Source organism: Oncorhynchus keta, chromosome 4, assembly GCF_023373465.1.
Source record: "Oncorhynchus keta strain PuntledgeMale-10-30-2019 chromosome 4, Oket_V2, whole genome shotgun sequence".
Lineage (NCBI taxonomy): Eukaryota > Metazoa > Chordata > Actinopteri > Salmoniformes > Salmonidae > Oncorhynchus > Oncorhynchus keta.
This window is the reverse complement of record NC_068424.1, coordinates 21,868,392-21,893,882: the sequence shown is the minus strand read 5'-3', so window position 1 is coordinate 21,893,882 and position 25,491 is coordinate 21,868,392. Positions and strand designations below refer to the sequence as shown.

Sequence of the window (25,491 nt, the reverse complement as noted above, 5' to 3'; positions counted from 1 at the left end):
GTGTAAAAATAGAGTAAGAGTGCTGTTAGATATCCTTTCATCCATCTCTTTTGTCTGATCATCTCTGTGATGCATGTAGTTGGCTGTACTTCTCCATTCAGCTGAAGTTAAAAGTTGATGACTTCACAGAGACCTTTCTGGAAGTGCGGAAGGTTCTGATTTTAGTGATTAATGCCATAAATCTAAGGAGTGCGAGTGACTGGCTTGTCAGAATCTGATTTCTGCCTGTAAAACGCCTTCCCTGAGAGCTTTATTACAAGACTGCTGATTAAAAGGTGCTCCCAGACCCTTTATTTTAATCTCGGCTCCCTCGTGCTCCGAATAGAAATACACATTTTAAAAATGGACTCTATACTTAGATACTTGGATATTCATATAAACCCAGGACAAAATAGAGTCCCGTCCATGAGCTGCATGTTTTTTCAAGATGTCCTCTCAATGTCAGCAGAAACAGAAGTGGACAATGTTAAACCACTTGGCATGTCCTTTTCTGTCTTTGTTGCCATGGCATTAAACCTCACAGGTTTTGTCTCTGACCTAATCTTTGTTGGTGGACATGGAGAGGATTATACAAGTACAATTGAATGGGTTTTGCACACTCATGGTTCCCATCCAGCTTCAATTGGAACTTGGTCTCCTTATCAGAGTCCACCCGGGCTTGCCAAATTGCCTATCTGGTGGCTCCCGTGGTCCGAGAGCAGCATGGCTCATGTAACTCTTAAGTGTTAGAGCGCTAAATTCCACAGAGATGGACTGCCAATTTAACCCAGGATGGAAATGTATCCTATTACAGTGCTGTGTGTGGCTGCCTTCACTTAACATGGGAGAGAGTAGAGATCAGATAGAGCAGGAACCATGGCTCTCTTATTAGACCTGATGGGTTCTAGAGGGCCTGGGGTGACTGTCTGGACAGAAGTGTTGGGAACATGTCCTATTTCCTGTCAGAGTGGGGGTACCCCAAGCATCAGTGGTGGGACCATTACCATTCCCAGTCAGAGCGGGGAGACTAGGTGGTTACACAGTGCCACAGCAGGTAAAGGATGGGTAGGTAGGAGGATTGGGATGTTGTTTTTTATGCTTGCCAACATTCCTAGTCTTTAGATAACAAAAAGCTATATTAAAATAATGGTAAAAATGTTTTAAATACGTTTAATAATCTCCATGTTTGACACAGGCTGCGATAAATTAGTGTTGATGTTATCTTTATGATTGACTAACTTTTCCCCTCCTGTCCCCTTCTTTAAAGACCCCATGCACGGTCCCCGAAGACTGGAGGTGGTGGACATCAAGTCCAAGCAGATCACAGTGCGCTGGGAGCCCTTCGGCTACAACGTGACCCGCTGCCACAGCTACAACCTGACTGTTCAGTACCGCTACCGGGCCGGCGGCAAGGAGGAGACCCGGGAGGAGGTGTGCTACGACACGCTGAGTGTGGCTCCGCAGCACACCATCCGGAACCTGTCGCCCTACACCAATGTCAGTGTCAAGCTGGTGCTGAGGAACCCAGAAGGCATCAAGCAGAGCACGAACGTAGGCGTGCTGACCGATGAGGATGGTGGGTGCTCCAAAAGAGGGAGACCGGGTGGGGGGGAAAGAGAGTGGGTGGGGAGAGCGTGGTGGGTGGGGAGAGCGAGCAGGTGGGGGGGGAGCGAGCAGGTGTGGGGGTGGGGAGAGCGAGCAGGTGGGGGGTTTGGGAGAGCGTGGGGGTGGGGGGGGGGAGCGAGCAAGTGGGGGGGTGACAGGGTGACGGGGGGTGGGGGGTGAGAGGGTGGGGGGGGAGATAGAGAGAGAACGTGCGTGAGAGAGGATGGGGCAGAGGTCTGGGGAAGAGAGAGAATGGGAAGAGGAGAGAGAGAATGGGAAGAGGAGAGAGAGAATGGGAAGAGGAGAGAGAGAATGGGAAGAGGAGAGAGGGAAGGAGATGGGGGAGGGAAGGAAATGGGGGAGGGAGCGGGAAAGGGAAAGGAAAAAATAGAGAAAGCTTCTAAGAATTTAAATAGAGTTGATCCCAACTCTGCCCTGCCAACACTTCCAACATTCAGCCTTTCAATGTCATCATTGGGGTCTAAGAGAGCACAAAAGCATGAGGGCTTGTGTTTCAATAAGGGAAAGATAGTTATTTGAAAGCACTTACATTACCTTCAACTACATCTACTTCCTCCTTTGGCGCTCAAGGCCATCTGCTCCTCAATAGCCCTTTGGAGGTTATTCAAATTGATATCAAACGTTCAAAAGACCTCGAATGGAATTATAATAATAATAATAATAATAATAATAATATGCCATTTAGCAGACGCTTTTATCCAAAGCGACTTACAGTCATGTGTGCATACATTCTATGTATGGGTGGTCCCGGGAATCGAACCCACTACCCTGGCGTTACAAGCGCCATGCTCTACCAACTGAGCTACAATTATCTGCATGATAACAAGTTTAACTTTTCCAAATGAGTATAGGAGGTGTATTTAATTTGCACTGTTTTTTAAAAAGAAATGTAGAAACTAGAAACCTTTGACCCTGTTATGAGCAAGAAAATGGAATGGTTTGCTTTCCTTTCATTTAACTTGTTTTGCCAGTGAGTCTACATTTTCTAGCTGTCCTTGACCCTAATGCTACTTTGTTTTGTTTCCGATTCAATATACAATGCGAGGACCCAGAGCTCTGTATCAGTTTACTGTAGTGTACCTACAGCCAAGCTGTAAAGCCTCTGTATCAGTTTACTGTAGTGTATCTACAGCCAAGCTGTAAAGCCTCTATATCAGTTTACTGTAGTGTACCTACAGCCATGCTGTAAAGCCTCTGTATCAGTTTACTGTAGTGTACCTACAGCCATGCTGTAAAGCCTCTGTATCAGATTACTGTAGTGTATCTACAGCCATGCTGTAAAGCCTCTGTATCAGATTACTGTAGTGTATCTACAGCCATGCTGGAAAGCCTCTGTATCAGTTTACTGTAGTGTATCTACAGCCATGCTGTAAAGCCTCTGTATCAGTTTACTGTAGTGTATCTACAGCCATGCTGTAAAGCCTCTGTATCAGTTTACTGTAGTGTATCTACAGCCATGCTGTAAAGCCTCTGTATCAGTTTACTGTAGTGTATCTACAGCCATGCTGGAAAGCCTCTGTATCAGTTTACTGTAGTGTATCTACAGCCATGCTGTAAAGCCTCTGTATCAGTTTACTGTAGTGTATCTACAGCCATGCTGTAAAGCCTCTGTATCAGTTTACTGTAGTGTACCTACAGCCAAGCTGTAAAGCCTCTGTATCAGTTTACTGTAGTGTATCTACAGCCATGCTGTAAAGCCTCTGTATCAGTTTACTGTAGTGTATCTACAGCCATGCTGTATAGCCTCTGTATCAGTTTACTGTAGTGTATCTACAGCCATGCTGTATAGCCTCTGTATCAGTTTACTGTAGTGTACCTACAGCCATGCTGTAAAGCCTCTGTATCAGTTTACTGTAGTGTATCTACAGCCAAGCTGTAAAGCCTCTGTATCAGTTTACTGTAGTGTATCTACAGCCATGCTGTAAAGCCTCTGTATCAGTTTACTGTAGTGTACCTACAGCCATGCTGTAAAGCCTCTGTATCAGATTACTGTAGTGTATCTACAGCCATGCTGGAAAGCCTCTGTATCAGTTTACTGTAGTGTATCTACAGCCATGCTGTAAAGTCTCTGTATCAGTTTACTGTAGTGTATCTACAGCCATGCTGTAAAGCCTCTGTATCAGTTTACTGTAGTGTACCTACAGCCAAGCTGTAAAGCCTCTGTATCAGTTTACTGTAGTGTATCTACAGCCATGCTGTAAAGCCTCTGTATCAGTTTACTGTAGTGTATCTACAGCCATGCTGTATAGCCTCTGTATCAGTTTACTGTAGTGTATCTACAGCCATGCTGTATAGCCTCTGTATCAGTTTACTGTAGTGTACCTACAGCCATGCTGTAAAGCCTCTGTATCAGTTTACTGTAGTGTATCTACAGCCAAGCTGTAAAGCCTCTGTATCAGTTTACTGTAGTGTATCTACAGCCATGCTGTAAAGCCTCTGTATCAGTTTACTGTAGTGTATCTACAGCCATGCTGTAAAGCCTCTGTATCAGTTTACTGTAGTGTATCTACAGCCATGCTGTAAAGCCTCTGTATCAGTTTACTGTAGTGTATCTACAGCCATGCTGTAAAGCCTCTGTATCAGTTTACTGTAGTGTACCTACAGCCATGCTGTAAAGCCTCTGTATCAGTTTACTGTAGTGTACCTACAGCCATGCTGTATAGCCTCTGTATCAGTTTACTGTAGTGTACCTACAGCCATGCTGTAAAGCCTCTGTATCAGTTTACTGTAGTGTATCTACAGCCATGCTGTAAAGCCTCTGTATCAGTTTACTGTAGTGTATCTACAGCCATGCTGTAAAGCCTCTGTATCAGTTTACTGTAGTGTATCTACAGCCATGCTGTAAAGCCTCTGTATCAGTTTACTGTAGTGTATCTACAGCCATGCTGTATAGCCTCTGTATCAGTTTACTGTAGTGTATCTACAGCCATGCTGTATAGCCTCTGTATCAGTTTACTGTAGTGTACCTACAGCCATGCTGTATAGCCTCTGTATCAGTTTACTGTAGTGTATCTACAGCCATGCTGTATAGCCTCTGTATCAGTTTACTGTAGTGTATCTACAGCCATGCTGTATAGCCTCTGTATCAGTTTACTGTAGTGTACCTACAGCCATGCTGTATAGCCTCTGTATCAGTTTACTGTAGTGTATCTACAGCCATGCTGTAAAGCCTCTGTATCAGTTTACTGTAGTGTACCTACAGCCATGCTGTAAAGCCTCTGTATCAGTTTACTGTAGTGTATCTACAGCCATGCTGTATAGCCTCTGTATCAGTTTACTGTAGTGTATCTACAGCCATGCTGTAAAGCCTCTGTATCAGTTTACTGTAGTGTATCTACAGCCATGCTGTATAGCCTCTGTATCAGTTTACTGTAGTGTATCTACAGCCATGCTGTATAGCCTCTGTATCAGTTTACTGTAGTGTACCTACAGCCATGCTGTAAAGCCTCTGTATCAGTTTACTGTAGTGTATCTACAGCCAAGCTGTAAAGCCTCTGTATCAGTTTACTGTAGTGTATCTACAGCCATGCTGTAAAGCCTCTGTATCAGTTTACTGTAGTGTATCTACAGCCATGCTGTAAAGCCTCTGTATCAGTTTACTGTAGTGTATCTACAGCCATGCTGTAAAGCCTCTGTATCAGTTTACTGTAGTGTATCTACAGCCATGCTGTAAAGCCTCTGTATCAGTTTACTGTAGTGTACCTACAGCCATGCTGTAAAGCCTCTGTATCAGTTTACTGTAGTGTACCTACAGCCATGCTGTATAGCCTCTGTATCAGTTTACTGTAGTGTACCTACAGCCATGCTGTAAAGCCTCTGTATCAGTTTACTGTAGTGTATCTACAGCCATGCTGTAAAGCCTCTGTATCAGTTTACTGTAGTGTATCTACAGCCATGCTGTAAAGCCTCTGTATCAGTTTACTGTAGTGTATCTACAGCCATGCTGTAAAGCCTCTGTATCAGTTTACTGTAGTGTATCTACAGCCATGCTGTATAGCCTCTGTATCAGTTTACTGTAGTGTATCTACAGCCATGCTGTATAGCCTCTGTATCAGTTTACTGTAGTGTACCTACAGCCATGCTGTATAGCCTCTGTATCAGTTTACTGTAGTGTATCTACAGCCATGCTGTATAGCCTCTGTATCAGTTTACTGTAGTGTATCTACAGCCATGCTGTATAGCCTCTGTATCAGTTTACTGTAGTGTACCTACAGCCATGCTGTATAGCCTCTGTATCAGTTTACTGTAGTGTATCTACAGCCATGCTGTATAGCCTCTGTATCAGTTTACTGTAGTGTACCTACAGCCATGCTGTATAGCCTCTGTATCAGTTTACTGTAGTGTATCTACAGCCATGCTGTAAAGCCTCTGTATCAGTTTACTGTAGTGTACCTACAGCCATGCTGTAAAGCCTCTGTATCAGTTTACTGTAGTGTATCTACAGCCATGCTGTATAGCCTCTGTATCAGTTTACTGTAGTGTATCTACAGCCATGCTGTAAAGCCTCTGTATCAGTTTACTGTAGTGTATCTACAGCCATGCTGTATAGCCTCTGTATCAGTTTACTGTAGTGTATCTACAGCCATGCTGTATAGCCTCTGTATCAGTTTACTGTAGTGTACCTACAGCCATGCTGTATAGCCTCTGTATCAGTTTACTGTAGTGTATCTACAGCCATGCTGTAAAGCCTCTGTATCAGTTTACTGTAGTGTATCTACAGCCATGCTGTAAAGCCTCTGTATCAGTTTACTGTAGTGTACCTACAGCCATGCTGTAAAGCCTCTGTATCAGTTTACTGTAGTGTACCTACAGCCATGCTGTATAGCCTCTGTATCAGTTTACTGTAGTGTACCTACAGCCATGCTGTATAGCCTCTGTATCAGTTTACTGTAGTGTACCTACAGCCATGCTGTAAAGCCTCTGTATCAGTTTACTGTAGTGTATCTACAGCCATGCTGTAAAGCCTCTGTATCAGTTTACTGTAGTGTATCTACAGCCATGCTGTATAGCCTCTGTATCAGTTTACTGTAGTGTATCTACAGCCATGCTGTAAAGCCTCTGTATCAGTTTACTGTAGTGTATCTACAGCCATGCTGTAAAGTCAATAAAATAAAACAAACCATGTTGTGCTCTCACAACAGCTTTTAGGAGGTTACATCTAATGTGCCTTATTGAAGTAGTTAAAAGAGACAACGGCAGAACCATGACCGCCCTGCGCCCCCATGAGACCTCAGTTGATCCTTTTCACCAAATCATTCAAGCTTGGTCTGGAGAAAGTTCGCCGCCAACCAACCGCCCAATCTATGGGAATCACAATGTCGATTTATGATGGTGTTAGGATGTTGAAGTGGCTCAATATCGAAAATGGTCGATATTTAATTTGCTCTGAATTTATTTCCCCCTCGTCCCTCTCCTCCATAGTGCCTGGCGCTGTGCCACTTGAGTCCATCCAGGGGAGCACGTACGAAGAGAAGATCGCCCTGCGATGGCGTGAGCCTGTCCAGACCTACGGTATCATTAAGCAGTATGAGGTAAGATCTGAGAAACTCCCGAGCACATTTGCCCACCCAGGCCCAGCTCTTATTATCTCTCTCTTCCTCCCCCTCTCTTTCTCGCTTCCTTCCCCCCCCCTCTCTCGCTTCCTTCCCCCCCTCTCTCTCGCTTCCTTCCCCCCCTCTCTCTCGCTTCCTTCCCCCCCTCTCTCTCTCGCTTCCTTCCCCCCCCTCTCTCTCTCGCTTCCTCCCCCTCTCTCTCTCGCTTCCTCCCCCTCTCTCTCTCGCCTCCTCCCCCTCTCTCTCGCTTCCTCCCCCTCTCTCTCTTGCTTCCTCCCCCTCTCTCTCTCGCTTCCTTCCCCCTCTCTCTCTCTTCCTCCCCCCTCTCTCTCGCTCCTCCCCCACTCTCTCGCCCCCTCTCTCGTTTCCTCCCCCTCTCTCGTTTCCTCCCCCTCTCTCTCTCTCTCTCGCTTCCTCCCCTCTCTCTCTTGCTTCTCCCCCTCTCTCTCTCGCTTCCTCCCCTCTCTCTCTCGCTTCCTCCCCCTCTCTCTCTCGCTTCCTCCCCCTCTCTCTCGCTTCCTCCCCCTCTCTCTCTCTCTCTCTCTCTCTTCCTCCCCCTCTCTCTCTCTCTCTCTCTCTCGCTTCCTCCCCCTCTCTCTCTCTCTCTCTCTCGCTTCCTCCCCCTCTCTCTCTCTCTCTCTCGCTTCCTCCCCCTCTCTCTCTCTCTCGCTTCCTCCCCCTCTCTCTCTCTCTCTCTCTCTCTCTCTCTCTCTCGCTTCCTTCCCCCCTCTCTCACTTCCTTCCCCCTCTCTCTCTCGTTTCCTTCCCCCCTCTCTCGCTCGATTCCTTCCTTCCCCCTCTCGCTCGATTCCTTCCTTCCCCCTCTCGCTCGATTCCTTCCTTCCCCCTCTCTCTTGCTTCCTCCCCCTCTCTCTCTCTCGCTTCCTCCCGCCTCTCTCTCTCGCTTCCTCACCCCTCTCTCTCTCGCCCCCCTCCCCCTCTCGCTTCCTCCCCCTCTCTTGCTTCCTCCCCCTTCTCTCTCTCTCGCTTCCTCTCTCTCTCTCGCCTCCTCCCGCTCTCTCTCTCTCGCCTCCTCCCCATCTCTCTCTCGCTTCCTCCGCCTTCTCTCTCTCTCTCGCTTCCTCCCCCCTCTCTCTCTCTTGCTTCCTCCCCCTTCTCTCTCTCTTGCTTCCTCTCTCTCGCTTGCTTCCTCTCTCTCTCGCTTCCTCTCTCTCTCTCGCCTCCTCCCGCTCTCTCTCTCTCGCCTCCTCCCCATCTCTCTCTCGCTTCCTCCGCCTTCTCTCTCTCTCTCTGTCTCGCTTCCTCCCCCCCTCTCTCTCTCTCGCTTTCTTCCCCCTCTCTCTCGCTTCCTGGGCAGCCTCTTTCAATAGCAAGGCAATGCTCACTGACTCTGAACATAGTCAAGGATTGTTTTAAATTTGGGTCAGTCACTGTGGTCAGATATTCTGCTACGGTGCACTCCCTCTTTTTAGGGCCAAATAGCATTCTAGTTTGCTCTGCTTTTCTTTGGATTTTTTTCTCAATGTGCCAAGTAATTATCTTTTTGTTTTCTCATGATTTGGTTGTTTCTAATTGTGTTGCTTGACATTTGCTCAGGACATTGTTTTTACTGAGGAAATGTAGGAATCTGCTATTAATGATTATGCAGAGGATTTTCCCAAGGTTGCTGTTGACTCATATCCTACAGTAGTTATTGGGGTCAAATTTGGTCTCCACTTTTGTGGATTGGGGTGATCAGTCCTTGGTTCCAAGTATTGGGGAAGATGCCTGAGCTGAGGATGATGTTTAAGTATAGCCAATTAAAATGTGTGGTTTGTATGTTTGATCATTTAATATAGGATACCGTCAACACCACAGGCCTTTTTTGGGGATTGAAGGGTTTGTATTTTGTCCTGTAGTTCCTTCAATGTAATTGGAGAGTCCAGTGGGTTCTGGTAGTCTTTTGTCTTTTTAATAGCTGACTCTAAAATGTGTAATTGATCATGTATATGTTTTTGCTGTTTGTTCTTTGTTATAGGGCCAAAGATATTGGAGAAGTGGTTTATCCATCTCCATTTTGGATAGATAGCTCTTGTTGTTTTTAGTGTGTTCCAATTTTCCCAGAACTGGTTCAATTCAATAGATTCTTCAATTACATTGAGCTGATTTCTGACGTGCTGTTCATTGTGTATTTTTGCACCGTTTTAGTGTTTCAACATAGAGTACCACAGTATGAGTCATAATACCCATAAAACTAGTGTCAAACAAGGGAATGGTCCCATTTTTTCCCCCACCATTTGTTTTTCCCATTGGGGATTTTAGAAACGCATCAAATAAGGACTGTGTTTCATGTAGGCTTACCCTTGCGTGACGCATTGATAACCACGCAACGTTTATCAATATATTTTCCTGCATTTAAGCTGCTAATGTGGCTATTGTAAAGAACTACAAATGCCATGATGATGTAGATGAGACTGCCGAATCGAAGCAAAAGTAAGAATCTCTGGATTAATGTTAGCTAAATAATGTAATAAATAAATTGGCAAAATATATTAAAATGGACAATTCTGTGAACTGTATTGTGCAAGTTATAAAAAGACCATACCTGTTAGCAAAGATGTCAGCTAGAGATGACATGCAGAAGCTTGCAGGGATTTGTAGATTTTCTTGATGTCCACTTTGGTGCTAATTAGCATTTGAGTCTGAGAGTAAATAGAGCCAAATATATTGATAAAAATCAGCTTGTCCGAGAGAGATTTACATGGCTATCAAAAGGTAATGCAAGGTAAGCCTACACGAAGCACAGCGCTTATTTTAAGTGTTTCCAAAATTCCCTATGGGATAAATGAATGGTGGAAAAACAATTGGAACCTTTTCCCTGTTTGACTGCTATGTTTTATGGGTATTATACCACCACCACTGTGGGGCTTTATAATGAAGTTGTAGGCTCAGGTTTGTCTGTGTGTTTTTGGTTGGATCGGTTCCTCAATTCCTTTCTTAGGTTTTTACATTCTTCATCAAACTATTTGTCGTTGTTGTTAATGTTCTAAGGTTGTCTGGTTGAAATGTTTAGATTTGATGGGGAAGCTGAGAGGTCAAATGTACTTTTTAGGCTTTCTTCTGCCAAGTTTACCCCTTCAGTTTTGCAGTGAAACATTTTGTCCATGACGTTGTGTAAGAGGGATGGAATTTGTTGTTGGCTAATTGTTTTCTGGTAGGTTTCTGCTCTCTCTTTTCTGTCTCTTTCTCTCCCTCTGTCCATCTGTCTCTGTGTCTCTCTCTATCTGTCTTTGTCTTTTTCTCTCGGTCTCTCTCGCTCTCTGTCTTTCTCGGTTTCCCGCTCTCTCTCTCTCTCTAACACACATCCATCTTGTGCCTGACAGGAGCTGGGCAGCTTCCATCTTTCATTCACTCCGGGCCCTTAATTATCTAATAAATCCAACCTAATAACCTTAAGGCCTGCATGCACTGAGGCTTGTTAACACAATCTATTACCCACTGAACCCCCTCCGACAGCACTCCCAACACCAGCCCAGCCCTGTGCCCCCAGAGTGGAGCTCCTAATACAACTGACAAGGAATTAAACGAGTTTCCCCAACAACCAGGGAGGAAATTAAAGTTACAACTTGGGGCCTTGTTCAATCAGACCCCCGTATACCAAGTTTTGGGGATAAGTCAAAAGTATAATTGTTTCCCTGAGTTTGTGAGTATGCACATGTGGATTGGTGCCCTCAACAGTATAACGTCAGCGGTAGAACTACAGTCGTAGACAAAAGTTTTGAGAATGACAAAAATATTAATTTTCACAAAGTCTGCTGATTCAGTGTCTTTAGATATTTTTGTCAGATATTATTATGGAATACTGAAGTATAATTACTAGCATTTCATAAGTGTCAAAGGCTTTTATTGACAATTACATGAAGTTGATGCAAAGAGTCAATATTTGCAGTGTTGATCTTTGTTGTCTGGGAGAAGTTGCTCTCGGAGGATGTGTTGGTACCATTCTTTATTCATGGCTGTGTTCTTAGGCAAAATTGTGAGTGAACCCACTCCCTTGGCTGAGAAGAAACCCCACACATGAATGGTCTCAGGATGCTTTACTGTTGGCATGACACAGGACTGATGGTAGCGCTCACCTTGTCTTCTCCGGACAAGCTTTTTTCCAGATGCCCCAAGCAATCAGAAAGGGGATTCATCAGAGAAAACGACTTTTCCCCAGTCCTCAGCAGTCCAATCCCTGTACCTTTTGCAGAATGACATAGGACTGATGGCAGCTTCTTTGCTGCCCTTCTTGACACCAGGCCATCCTCCAAAAGTCTTCGCCTCACTGTGCGTGTAGATACACTCACACCTTCCTGAGCAAGCTCTGTACTGGTGGTGCCCGCAGCTGAATCAACTTTAGGAGATGGTCCTGGCGCTTGCTGGGCTTTCTTGGGCGCTTTGAAGCATTCTTTACAACAATTACACCGCTCTCCTTGAAGTTCTTGATGATCCGATAAATTGTTGATTTAAGTGCAATCTTACTGGCAGCAATATCCTTGCCTGTGAAGCCCTTTTTGTGCAAAGCAAAAATGACGGCAGGTAACCATGGATGACAGAGGAAGAACAATGATTCCAAGCACCACCCCCCTTTTGAAGCTTCCAGTCTCTTATTCAAACTCAATCAGCATGACAGAGTGATCTCCAGCCTTGTCCTGGTCAACATTCACACCTGTGTTAATGAGAGAATCACTGACATGGTGTCAGCTGGTCCTTTTGTGGCAGGGCTGAGATGTAGTGGAAATGTTTTTGGGGATTCATTTCATTTGCATGGCAAAGAGGGACTTTGCAATTCATTGCAATTCATCTGATCAATCTTCATAACATTCTGGAGTATATGCAAATTGCCATTATACAAACTAAGGCAGCAGACTTTGTGAAAATTAATATTTGTGTCATTCTCAAAACTTTTGGCCACGACTGTAGATGCCTCTTTTATTGAAAATGATTGAAGTAGCTCTTCCTCTTGTGATATGTTCTCGTAAATCAATTGTGAGTCAGAGAATATACAGTGTGATCTTCAAAGATGGAAGGGACCAAACATGTATTATTGTAGCGAACACTGTTAAAATAGGCAGTTGAAAAAGTTCATCCTCAATCTGCTGGAATTGAAAGCGGAGGCATACAGTACTTGAGCCTGGTTGTCATAGGACTTTAATTTGACAGGAGCGTGGGGCATACCTTAGACAGGGTAAAACATGCTGCACTTCATCTGTCTGACATCATCCAGTATTTATAAAGATTGCGGCCTTTAAAATACCCTTCAACAACACTGTGGCGTCAAGACGGAAACATCTGGCCCTCTTCAACATTTACACAACCTCAAAAGAACCTTCACAACCTTAAAAGAACTTTCACAACTTAATACCGGTTTGAGTCTTATAGCAGTGTGGTTTCCTATAATCCACATTTGTACGTAAAACATAATTGGAAAGCGCTGTTCATGTGAATAGGCTACTGTAGTACTACATGTTTTTCCCATCGCAGCGTTTGTCTTGCGTTTGACATGCACTTCCACTCTCCACACAATGCAATGTTAGAGGCTTTTTAGTGAGTTCAAAAGAGCCATTGTACCAGAACACAATTTATGCTGAAATTCTCCAATTAAGCTGTCAGGTATGCACATAATGAAATGATATTCTGTCACCTCCACCCCCTGTACCTCTGAGCTGCTATTGTGATCAAGTTGGACAAATCAAAAGGTTTTTTTCTGCCTCATTAGACTCTGATAAAGTCAACGCCATTATCATTGGCTGACATTCAGCTTGCCTCATATGCTCTTCAGTATTTGACTGTGAGCCATGCATCTCTCACTCCAAAACAGCATTTTGTTCAGGGTTGGCACATCTTTACTGTGCTTTGTCTCAGTTCGGCAGTTGTAATATGGGCTCGTTCTTTGGGGCTTTGCCTTGAAGATGTACAGCTGGCCCTTTGCGTTGAGACGAATTCAGGGCTATTCTACTATGACTGGTGATACAAGAAAACGTTTGTGTGTTGATTCATTGTCATAAGTCATTAAGTACTTCAATAGCTCTGTATGTAGTACTACGTAGGAGTTGTTCCCGAGGAAATTGTTTCTATGTCTGTTCATTGCATTCTTCAAGTTTGCCAAAGTTTGTGTCACTGACCAAAACATGACCACAGTCACCATGGTGACTTCCCCTGCTCCTAACTGAACCCTATCGAATCCTCCTTTCCCAACTGAAAATCCCTCACCCCACCAATCAGTCCTGTGTGTGATAATACTGCTCAATGCTAGCTATCTAGCCTTTTGTAATGATCCAGATGTGTTCCTCTCTCCCTGCCTCCCTCCCGCCCTGCCTGATGAAGACTAATGTCCCACCAGAGCCCTGAGCAGCAGCATTTCACACCTGATGGATACAAATGGCCGCCACCGCACTCCAACACTCCCCATTGTGCTTCTTAATTGGGAATCAGAACTGAATAATAATGGAGCTTTCCATTAGGGGAGACCGAATGATTTATTTAAATGAAGCTTACTGAGAGAGAGGGAGAACTGATAAAGTTATATGAATGAGGGGAGGGAGGAGGGGTGGATTCGCCGCTCCTCTGCACTCTCTTTCAGAAAGAAATTCCCGGGGCCTCCAATCTCCTGCTCGATGGGGTGGGGGGTTTAGAATAAAACAAGTGCCCCCCCCTGCCCAAACTCTCGCTCATTCAATCCATCACGGAAATGACATTGGAGCTGAGCGTTTCTGTCTGCTGTTTTTTTTTTGCCCACAAGTTCCTCCCTTTTCAACGTTGACTTGAAGGAACCTTCTATGGAAAGTTCAGGCCTAGTTTCACTATCAAGGGCTCTGGGTGAAAACTCTAACTTTGTGTGCTAACTCTTTCAGTATTGTAGTACATTGTAGTTTTATAGATGTACGCCATTATCTTTACCATACACCAAAACTAACCATAGCTATGACCATAGCAAGCCTGACGCTAGATTTGGAACTTTTATATAAACTTGTCATATCCAATCATCTAATCTAGGTTGTGTGTCAATCCACAGATCTCCTACAAGGCCTTGAGCTCCTTCGACACGGAGTTTGACCTGACCAACCAGAGCGGCAAGGTGTTTAAGTTCAGCAACGAGACGTCCCACATGTTTGTGGGTCTCTACCCCGGCTCCACATACTCCTTCACCATCCGGGCCAGCACCGTCAAGGGCTTTGGACCTCCCGTCATCACCCAGTTCACCACCAAGATCTCAGGTATGAGAAACTTTGACCAGGACCAAGTAACCAATAATCCTGGACAACCTACTGTAGAGGGGCGGCAGGGTAGCCTAGTGGTTAGAGCGTTGGACTAGTAACCGGAAGGTTGCAAGTTCAAACCCCCGAGCTGACAAGGTACAAATCTGTCTTTCTGCCCCTGAACAGGCAGTTAACCCACTGTTCCTAGGCCGTCATTGAAAATAAGAATTTGTTCTTAACTGAACTAGTTAAGTAAAGGTAAAAAATAAATAAATTAAAAAATTTAAAAAAGAGCCCTAAATCTTCCAGGAGATCCCCAGTAATATATAGCTGTGTTCATTGTTCCTGGGTGTAGTATTTGTGTGTACTTGCTGTTCTCTGTCTGTCTCCGGGTCTCAGTCTGTCTTTATTTGTCAGTCAAATCACCATCTCCTGTGCTCATGTGTCCCCCCCTCCAGCTCCATTGATGCCAGGCTATGACCAGGAGACTCCCCTGAACCAGACAGACAGCACGGTCACTGTCCTGCTGAAGCCTGCCCAGAGCAGAGGAGCCCCTGTCAGGTAGACCCATTCACACATCAAACAGCCCTACACACACACTCACGTCACACACACAGTGATAAACACCCTGCCCTCACTCCAGCCACTGTCGTCCTCTCCTCCTCTCGCTCCCACAATTTCTTTCACCGCGCAAACGGCCCTCACAAACGGCCCTCAGAAATGGCCCTCAACCAGAAACGGCCCTCTGTTCTAATTGATTGTAATTGGCTTGGGAGGGTGGTGATATTATCCACAACAACATATTTCGTTTTTTAACAGTATCAGCATGTATTAATGTGGGCATTTGATCTGAGCAAGCAGCACTCCCCCCTTTTTAAGATAAGAATAAAGCTGTTCTCTCAGACTCCAAAGATGAGCAATCTCAATCTCCTCCTCTTTCTCTCTCTACTTCTGGAAGCAAAGATTGTGGTCAAGGGTGTCTCTCCTATGATTTGCACACCTCTGAAAATAAACAGAAATATGCAATACGCTTGCCTGGGAGCATAAACTGTGGTTTGGGCCTTTATTTTTCTCTTGGTTGAGAGAGAAATCAATAACAGTGCTGGCAGGTTCCCACACCCCAGCTATGTTATCCTTCCTTCATTGGCCACTACTGTCGGTGCTGCCGACGAGTTCTCCACGAAACCTATGTCTGTAATTTGTCTCTGTGTGTGTGTGTGTGTGTGTGTGTGTGTGTGTGTGTGTGTGTGTGTGTGTGTGTGTGTGTGTGTGTGTGTGTGTGTGTGTGTGTGTGTGTGTGTGTGTGTGTGTGTGTGTGTGTGTGTGTGTGTGTGTGTGTGTACGAAAATGTGTACACTGACTGCATGTGTGTGTGAAGACTGCAGATATGCTAGCCGGTTGGGCTGAGGTTGTCCTTCACACACAGACAGGATATCCTACTACTGTCGTTACTGTAGTTTTCTCTTTCGTCATGAAGTCCTTGCACTGCATTAAGACAACATTATCACATGTTCTGTGCTCCTTTAATCATTCATAGACCCACACAGAGACGACGGATACACACACACAGGGGCTGGCCAGCAAGCTAGAGTGATTACATGTTTTAATGTTTCAGACTGAGGAGATAACCAGTTTCTCTACGGACACACACACACACACACACACACACACACACACACACACACACACACACACAGGACAACCTGTCTCTGTTATCAAAAGGAAGGATAAAAGTATTTTAGTATGAAGAAACCAGCCGGTATAAATAAATGAGCATGTGCTTTAGCACCTGGTGGCCCATCATGAAGTATTTACTATCCACTCCTGTCTGAAGCCACTTTAATGGCCGTTTGAGCAAAGTGACAAAAGACACTGAGAGAAACAGAGAGAGGCCTCTCTCTCCACCTCACATGAATAGAGCCTAAGTTACACAGATGGACGGTAGTGATATTAGCCTTTTTCACCTGTCGATCACATTCTATAAAGGAATGCCCTGAGTGTCCTGGAAGTTGCTTTGTATAAAAGCGTGTCCTACGTGGCATATTGTTATTATTTAGATAAGGTAGACTGAGCCAAACACCCGCAAGGTATCCATAAAAAGTCGGACACTGGAATTCACTCTCCGTCAAACATAATCCTTTTAATTTAACAATTTAACAATAGTGTCACCAATGACATGTCAAAAAAAATAGCACTACTGTACCTTAAGATTAACACCAAAAGTGTGAAGAAAACTGTCAGCCCTGCTCCAATCCTCCAATCCAAATCAGGTACACTTTTTTTCTCTCCCTGATGACCTTTCAACGACTGTCACATGGGCCCGTCGTTGCCATCTTAATTACAGTTAACGGGTCTTAATGAAATCACAGGATTCGCTAATTAGCGCATTGAGGCTGTCTTTTGTTGACTGGTAAGGATTCGCTGAAAGATTAAAGAGGGGATTTGCCAGCTAAAATGTTTGCTGGTTTGTATAACACCTTATAATCCCAGCACAATGTCTCACCAGGAAAATTAAGAAAACCAAAGGCTGTAAATTGGAGTGATATATAATTAATTTGGAAATTATTTGTCATTTCGTGACACATTTGAAAAATTCTGATATTGTATATTGAAGAGCATTATCGACTGTCAATTAAGTGACCTAATATGTAGTACTACTGCCTATAGCAATAACAATGATTAATTATGATTCCCAATTTCTATGCCTTTGACGTTTCTTTGAGATTCCTAGGCCTTGGTCACAGCAGTGTTCTGGCTTGACAACGCAGTGTGCATTTTCAATCAATAGGCGATTATGCTCATTAACGTGTGCATTTTCATTCAATAGGCGATTATGCTCATTAACGTGTGCATTTCAAAGGTCCATGACATTAAGAATGGTCTCCTTCAAAGTGTAACTTTTGTGTTTCCAGCTAGCACCATGATTTGTAGGAAGGTGATCTCGGCACTCTGAATCAAAGTGTGCGTGCATGCTTGCCAGCTACTCACTTGTTACATATGTAGCAGTCTGTCGAGAAGAAAGGTGACAAACACACTTAGTCAGGAGCTCCATATCCCTTCAAAAGAAGAGGTGGGTGGGCTGAGGAGACAAGAAACTAAGTTGAAAGTCAAGGAGAAAATAGAGGGCAAGAGATAAAGGAGGATGTTGATGAAAAACAGGATTTGAAGGAGTCTCCTCTTTTACTCCCTCCAGCATATTATGACAGAATGACAGTGGAGAACTACACAGTAGGTCTCAAGAGAAAGAGTTAGTCAGAAAGAGTCAGACAAAGAGAAAGAGAAAGAGTTAGTCAGAAGGAGAGAAAGAGAGAGTTAGTCAAAGAGTCAGACGGAGAAAATTGAAAGTTAGTCAGAGTCAGACGGAGAGAAAGAGAGAGTTAGTCAGAAAGAGGCAGACGGAGAGAAAGAGAGAGTTAGTCAGAAAGAGTCAGACGGAGAGAAAGAGAGAGTTAGTCAGAAAGAGTCAGACGGAGAGAAAGAGAAAGAGAAAGAGTTAGTCAGAAGGAGAGAAAGAGTTAGTCAGAAAGAGTCAGACGGAGAGAAAGAGAAAGTTAGTCAAAGAGTCAGACGGAGAGAAAGAGAGAGTTAGTCAAAGAGTCAGACGGAGAGAAATAGAAAGTTAGTCAAAGAGTCAGACGGAGAGAAAGAGAGAGTTAGTCAGAAAGAGTCAGACGGAGAGAAAGAGAGAGTTAGTCAGAAAGAGTCAGACGGAGAGAAAGAGAGAGTTAGTCAGAAAGAGTCAGACGGAGAGAAAGAGAAAGAGAAAGAGTTAGTCAGAAGGAGAGAAAGAGAGAGTTAGTCAGAAAGAGTCAGACGGAGAGAAAGAGAAAGTTAGTCAAAGAGTCAGACGGAGAGAAAGAGAGAGTTAGTCAGAAAGAGTCAGACGGAGAGAAAGAGAGTTAGTCAGACGGAGAGAAAGAGAGTTAGTCAGAAAGAGTCAGACGAAGAGAAAGAGAAAGTTAGTCAGAAATAGTCAGACGAAGAGAAAGAGAAAGAGTTAGTCAAAGAGTTAGACGAAGAGAAAGAGAAAGAGTTAGTCAGAAAGAGTCAGACGGAGAGAAAGAGAAAGAGTTAGTCAGAAAGAGTCAGACGGAGAGAAAGAGAAAGATTTAGTCAGAAAGAGTCAGCCAAAGAGAAAGAGTTAGTCAGAAAGAGTCAGACGAAGAGAAAGAGAAAGAGTTAGTCAGAAAGAGTCAGACGAAGAGAAAGAGAAAGAGTTAGTCAGAAAGAGTCAGACGGAGAGAAAGAGTTAGTCAGAAAGAGTCAGACGAAGAGAAAGAGAAAGAGTTAGTCAGAAAGAGTCAGACGGAGAGAAATAGTTAGTCAGAAAGAGTCAGACGAAGAGAAAAAGAAAGAGTTAGTCAGAAAGAGTCAGACGGAGAGAAAGACTTAGTCAGAAAGAGTCAGACGAAGAGAAAGAGAAAGAGTTAGTCAGAAAGAGTCAGACGGAGAGAAAGAGTTAGTCAGAAAGAGTCAGACGAAGAGAAAGAGTTAGTCAGTAAGAGTCAGACGAAGAGAAAGAGTTAGTCAGAAAGAGTCAGACGAAGAGAAAGAGAAAGAGTTAGTCAGAAAGAGTCAGACGGAGAGAAAGAGAAAGTTAGTCAGATAGAGTCAGACGGAGAGAAAGAGTTAGTCAGAAAGAGTCAGACGAAGAGAAAGAGTTAGTCAGAAAGAGTCAGACGGAGAGAGAGTTAGTCAGAAAGAGTCAGACGAAGAGAAAGAGAAAGAGTTAGTCAGAAAGAGTCAGACGGAGAGAAAGAGTTAGTCAGAAAGAGTCAGACGAAGAGAAAGAGAGAGTTAGTCAGAAAGAGTCAGACGGAGAGAAAGAGAAAGAGTTAGTCAGAAAGAGTCAGACGGAGTCTCGGAGTCAGACGGAGAGAAAGATTCATACCACACAGACATGCACAGGCTGTCATAGCACAGGCTATCATAGCACAGGCTGTCATAGCACAGGCTGTCATAGCACAGACTCTCATAGCACAGGCTGTCATAGCACAGGCTGTCATAGCACAGGCTGTCATAGCACAGGCTGTCATAGCACAGGCTGTCATAGCACAGGCTGTGGCTGAAGAGATAATCCTCTGTTGCTACAAAGTGGAGTGAATTAAGAGAAACCATGTGAGCTTTTGAGCAATTCATTATCATATGACACCGCTCTTCTTTTGGAGATATTTTTGTCACTTTGTTTTAACATGGAGTCGGTATTATTGGAGTTGATGTTGTTCATAACATGTTGGTTACCCTGTCAAAGGCTCAAAGAGATCAAAACGAATATACCACATACTATGTAAGAACATGCATACTTATTCGCCATAATGAGAGTCCTCCCTGGCGATGGGATTGAGCCAGACAGATTTTAATGTGAAATACCAGATGTTTTTCTGTGATACAGTTTGTTAAGACTGCAACCCTTCAAACTGACTGTAAACGTTTGGTAAAAGCAAAGAGTCGGGACGCACACAAAAATACCTCTGTCTGTCATGTCGCATTTGGGGCATAATGCCTTGTGAGGGACTGGATCATTGACAGGCTGGTGTTTGAAGGGCGGTCTGTCTGGCAGTGTTACATATGTGGGGTGCTACAATGGCAGCCTAACCAGGGGCAAGTTACTCCATTAAATGGATTACTGTCAGTCAGGTTCGCTCTCGCGCTAATGTGTCGAATCTGCCGCACCAGGGCTAGGACACACACCACCCTGCACTCACACTTTCTCAGACGAGCGCACACACACGCATATAGACACACACACAAACCTCCTCACCCCCTGTGCCAAGACAAGCGTTTACCCAGCGCTGTGGAAAAAGATTTGTAACGCCTCCTAAACCCAGCATCGCCCCAGCTACGGAGTCAAACCACTTTCTCTCTGTCATCTGTTTCTCTGAGGACAGCCAGAAACACTCCTGAGAGAGAGGGGGAGAGAGAGAACAGCCCACCTCAGACCCGCACCACAACCCCAACACCACAATGGGACACACAACACAGGATCCACCAACCCAACAGACCCCACCCCCTCCTAACATCCCTCCTGTCAGCTCCCTCGATAGCCCCCCCCCCACATCCACTGAGGACACACTAAAGTAAAGGATTGTGCTCCTCATTGACACAAATGGCAAATACATTCAAGAGGAGAAGCTTTTTCCCAAACACAAAGTGGCTAAACGCTGGTGGCTAAACCCCTCCCGAAGGACCTGCACCTAGAGAACCAACACCAAGAGGACCTACATCCAGACCACACCATCACCAACCACACCCCAACCAGCTAAGAACACCCCAAGCAAACCCTGGCCACACCCTATATAGGCCCCACCATGTCAGACCTATGCCTCTTCTGCCCACCCCATGCCCCTGCGGCAAGGACCTCAACATGACAGCAGGACATATGCCCAGGCCGTGAGCAGAACAACAGGCCCAACCCCTGCTATTACACCTGCCCAAGCACCATCCTGTGACCTAAGATGTATTTATCAGATGCTCAACATGCTCTGCTTACACCTACTTTGATGTTCTGGGCCTAAACCACACAAAAACAACACTAGACACTATGGAACACAAAGCTTTTACTATCTTATTCTGGAATATACAAGGACTGAGGTCATCTGCCTTTGGCCTAAAGAGCATACAGACATTGTCATCCAACAAGAAACATGATATAAAGGAGACGGACCCACTGGTTGCCCTCTAGTTTAGAGAGAACTGGTAGTCCCATCCACCAAACTACCAGGTGTGAAACAGGGAAGAGACTCGGGGTATGCTAATTTGGTATAGAGCAGACCTAGTCAAAACAGGAACATTTTACATCTGGCTAGAAATGAATAAGGAAATGATCTCAACAGAGAGAAATGTCCTTGTGTGCTACCTATATTCCCCCAATAGAATCCCCATACTTTAACGATGACAGCTTCTCCATCCCAGAGGGGGAGATTAACAATTTACAGGCTCAGGGACATGTGCTAGTCTGTGGCAAACTAAATGCCAGAATTGGACAAGAACCCGACACCCCCAGCACACAGGGGAACAAACAGGACAGCATTCCCTCCCCCATATGCCCCCCTAGACATAACCAACAAAAACGGGTCACAACTCTTGCATCTCTGTTGTATGCTGGCTATGTACATAGTCAATGGTAGAGGACACTCCTATGGTAGGTAAACCTATAGCTCATCTCTTGGCAGTAGTACTGTACTACTTTATCACTGACCTCAACCCAGAGTCTCTTGGGGAGAGGGATGTGGAGGGAGAGGGAAAAAGAGTCCCTTTCTGTCATCATTGATTTAAAATGTTCCTATATGTTTGCTTTGGCAATGTATGTGGTTACACTTTCCATGCCAATAAAGCCTTTTGAATTTAAGAGAGAGGGAGGGAACAAGATCCCTTTTTTCTCTAATTTTGTAATCTGCTCTATCACATTACCACATGTCCTGTTTTATCAATTACCCCAGGGAGGTAACACATTACCACATGTCCTGTTTTATCCCATTACCCCAGGGGAGGTATCACATTACCACATGTCCTGTTTTATCCATTACCCCAGGGGAGGTATCACATTACCACATGTCCTGTTTTATCCATTACCCCAGGGGAGGTATCACATTACCACATGTTCTGTTTTATCCATTACCCCAGGGGAGGTATCACATTACCACATGTCCTGTTTTATCCATTACCCCAGGGGAGGTATCACATTACCACATGTCCTGTTTTATCCATTACCCCAGGGGAGGTATCACATTACCACTTGTCCTGTTTTATCCATTACCCCAGGGGAGGTATCACATTACCACATGTCCTGTTTTATCCATTACCCCAGGGAGGTAACACATTACCACATGTCCTGTTTTATCCATTACCCCAGGGGAGGTATCACATTACCACATGTCCTGTTTTATCCATTACCCCAGGGGAGGTATCACATTACCACATGTCCTGTTTTATCCATTACCCCAGGGGAGGTATCACATTACCACATGTCCTGTTTTATCCATTACCCCAGGGGAGGTATCGCATTACCACTTGTCCTGTTTTATCCATTACCCCAGGGGAGGTATCACATTACCATTTGTCCTGTTTTATCCATTACCCCAGGGGAGGTATCACATTACCATTTGTCCTGTTTTATCCATTACCCCAGGGGAGGTATCACATTACCACATGTCCTGTTTTATCCATTACCCCAGGGGAGGTATCACATTACCACTTGTCCTGTTTTATCCATCCCCGCACGGGAGGTATCACATTACCATTTGTCCTGTTTTATCCATTACCCCAGGGGAGGTATCACATTACCATTTGTCCTGTTTTATCCATTACCCCAGGGGAGGTATCACATTACCATTTGTCTGGTTTTATCCATTACCCCAGGGGAGGTATCACATTACCATTTGTCCTGTTTTATCCATTACCCCAGGGGAGGTATCACATTACCACATGTCCTGTTTTATCCATTACCCCAGGGGAGGTATCACATTACCACTTGTCCTGTTTTATCCATCCCCGCACGGGAGGTATCACATTACCACTTGTCATGTTTTATCCATTACCCCAGGGGAGGTGTCACATTACCACTTGTCCTGTTTTATCCATTACCCCAGGGGAGGTATCACATTACCATTTGTCCTGTTTTATCCATCCCCCCAGGGGAGGTATCACATACCACTTGTCCTGTTTTATCCATCCCCTCCAGGGGAGGTATCACATTACCACTTGTCCTGTTTTATCCATCCCCCCAGGGGAGGTATCACATACCACTTGTCCTGTTTTATCCATCCCCCCAGGGGAGGTATCACATTACCACTTGTCCTGTTTTATCCATCCCCCCAGGGGAGGTATCACATACCACTTGTCCTGTTTTATCCATCCCCCCACAGGAGGTATCACATTACCACTTGTCCTGTTTTATCCATCCCCCCAGGGGAGTTATCACATACCACTTGTCCTGTTTTATCCATCCCCCCCACAGGAGGTATCACATTATCACTTGTCCTGTTTTATCCATCCACCCCACGGGAGGTATCACATCTCACTTGTCCTGTTTTATCCATCCCCCCACACGGGAGGTATCACATTACCACTTGTCCTGTTTTATCCATCCCCCCCAGGGGAGGTATCACATTACCACTTGTTCTGTTTTATCCATCCCCCACGGGAGGTATCACATTACCACTTGTCCTGTTTTATCCATCCCCCCCACGGGAGGTATCACATTACCACTTGTCCTGTTTTATCCATCCCCCCTAGGGGAGGTATCACATTACCACTTGTCCTGTTTTATCCATCCCCCCTAGGGGAGGTATCACATTACACTTGTCCTGTTTTATCCATCCCCCACGGGAGGTATCACATGACCACTTGTCCTGTTTTATCCACCCCCCCCACAGGAGGTATCACATTAGTACCTCTCCTGTTTTATCCATCCCCCCACGGGAGGTATCACATTAGTACCTCTCCTGTTTTATCCATCCCCCCAGGGGAGGTATCACATTACCACTTGTCCTGGTTTATCCATCCCCCCACGGGAGGTATCACATCACCACTTGTCCTGTTTTATCCATCCCCCCAGGGGAGGTATCACATTACCACTTGTCCTGTTTTATCCATCCCCCCCACGGGAGGTATCACATTACCACTTGTCCTGTTTTATCCATCCCCCCACGGGAGGTATCACATTAGTACCTCTCCTGTTTTAGCCATCCCCTCCACGGGAGGTATCACATTAGTACCTCTCCTGTTTTAGCCATCCCCTCCACGGGAGGTATCACATTAGTACCTGCCCTGTTTTATCCATCCCCTCCACGGTAGGTATCACATTAGTACCTGTCCTGTTTTATCCATCCCCTCCACGGGAGGTATCACATTAGTACCTCTCCCGTTTTATCCATCCCCCCAGGGGAGGTATCACATTAGTACCTCTCCTGTTTTATCCATCCCCCCAGGGGAGGTATCACATTACCACTTGTCCTGGTTTATCCATCCCCCCAGGGGAGGTATCACATCACCACTTGTCCTGTTTTATCCATCCCCCCAGGGGAGGTATCACATTACCACTTGTCCTGTTTTATCCATCCCCCCCACGGGAGGTATCACATTACCACTTGTCCTGTTTTATCCATCCCCCCACGGGAGGTATCACATTAGTACCTCTCCTGTTTTAGCCATCCCCTCCACGGGAGGTATCACATTAGTACCTCTCCTGTTTTAGCCATCCCCTCCACGGGAGGTATCACATTAGTACCTGCCCTGTTTTATCCATCCCCTCCACGGTAGGTATCACATTAGTACCTGTCCTGTTTTATCCATCCCCTCCACGGGAGGTATCACATTAGTACCTGTCCTGTTTTATCCATCCCCTCCACGGGAGGTATCACATTAGTACCTCTCCCGTTTTATCCATCCCCCCAGGGGAGGTATCACATTAGTACCTCCCACGGGAGGTATAACATTACCACTTGTCCTGTTTTATCCATCCCCCCACGGGAGGTATCACATTAGTACCTGCCCTGTTTTATCCATCCCCCCACAGGAGGTATCACATTAGTACCTCTCCTGTTTTATCCATCCCCCCACGGGAGGTATCACATTAGTACCTGTCCTGTTATATCCATCCCCCCCATGGGAGGTATCACATTAGTACCTCTCCTGTTTTATCCATCCCCCCACGGGAGGTATCACATTAGTACCTGCTCTGTTTTATCCATCCCCCCAGGGGAGGTATCACATTAGTACCTGTCCTCTCTCATGAGGGTAACCCCTTTTTTATATTAATTCCCAGAGGAAGAGGTTATTGTTGTCCTCCTAGCGTTTTGTGTGGCACGGTGTTGTGACAAAGAAAGTTTCCTGCTTCGTGATTCCTGTGTACACAGACAGGAAACATTATGATGAGGTTACATTGTGACATGGCAGGCAGGGGCCTCCACACCCGTGTGTCCCCACAGAAATCTCTATGTGTCAGCCTATCAGGCATAATGACTGGTGTGGTGTGACCCTGGAGAGTGATACACGAGGGCTGGGCCCCGGTGAGAACTCAAGGGCCTCGGCCTCTGAAAACAAGACTGTTGTTTCAGGGGGAGTTGGTTGCTCAGTCTCCCAGTCTCCCTCTCCCCTATCCTCCCTCCTAAGTGCTCCATGTCCTGCTGAGCAGAATGTGTTTGCATCAGGAG

General features: G+C 45.2%; 1 protein-coding gene across 50 annotated transcripts in view; it reads left to right on the top strand.

The window, feature by feature from the left end:
- The window catches only part of LOC118382678 (receptor-type tyrosine-protein phosphatase mu), a 321,821-nt gene that overhangs the window by 180,067 nt on the left and 116,263 nt on the right, over nt 1-25,491 (top strand). For all 50 annotated transcript variants that reach the window (XR_008105268.1, XR_008105127.1, XR_008105158.1 and 47 more), the window contains exons 8-11: nt 1,247-1,555; nt 7,027-7,136; nt 14,155-14,356; nt 14,797-14,899. Coding sequence is in view for 1 of the 50 variants with exons in the window: in XM_052503964.1 (XP_052359924.1) it covers nt 1,247-1,555; nt 7,027-7,136; nt 14,155-14,356; nt 14,797-14,899 (724 nt within the window). In the remaining 49 variants the exon portion in view is untranslated. The remainder of the gene's footprint in view (nt 1-1,246; nt 1,556-7,026; nt 7,137-14,154; nt 14,357-14,796; nt 14,900-25,491) is intronic.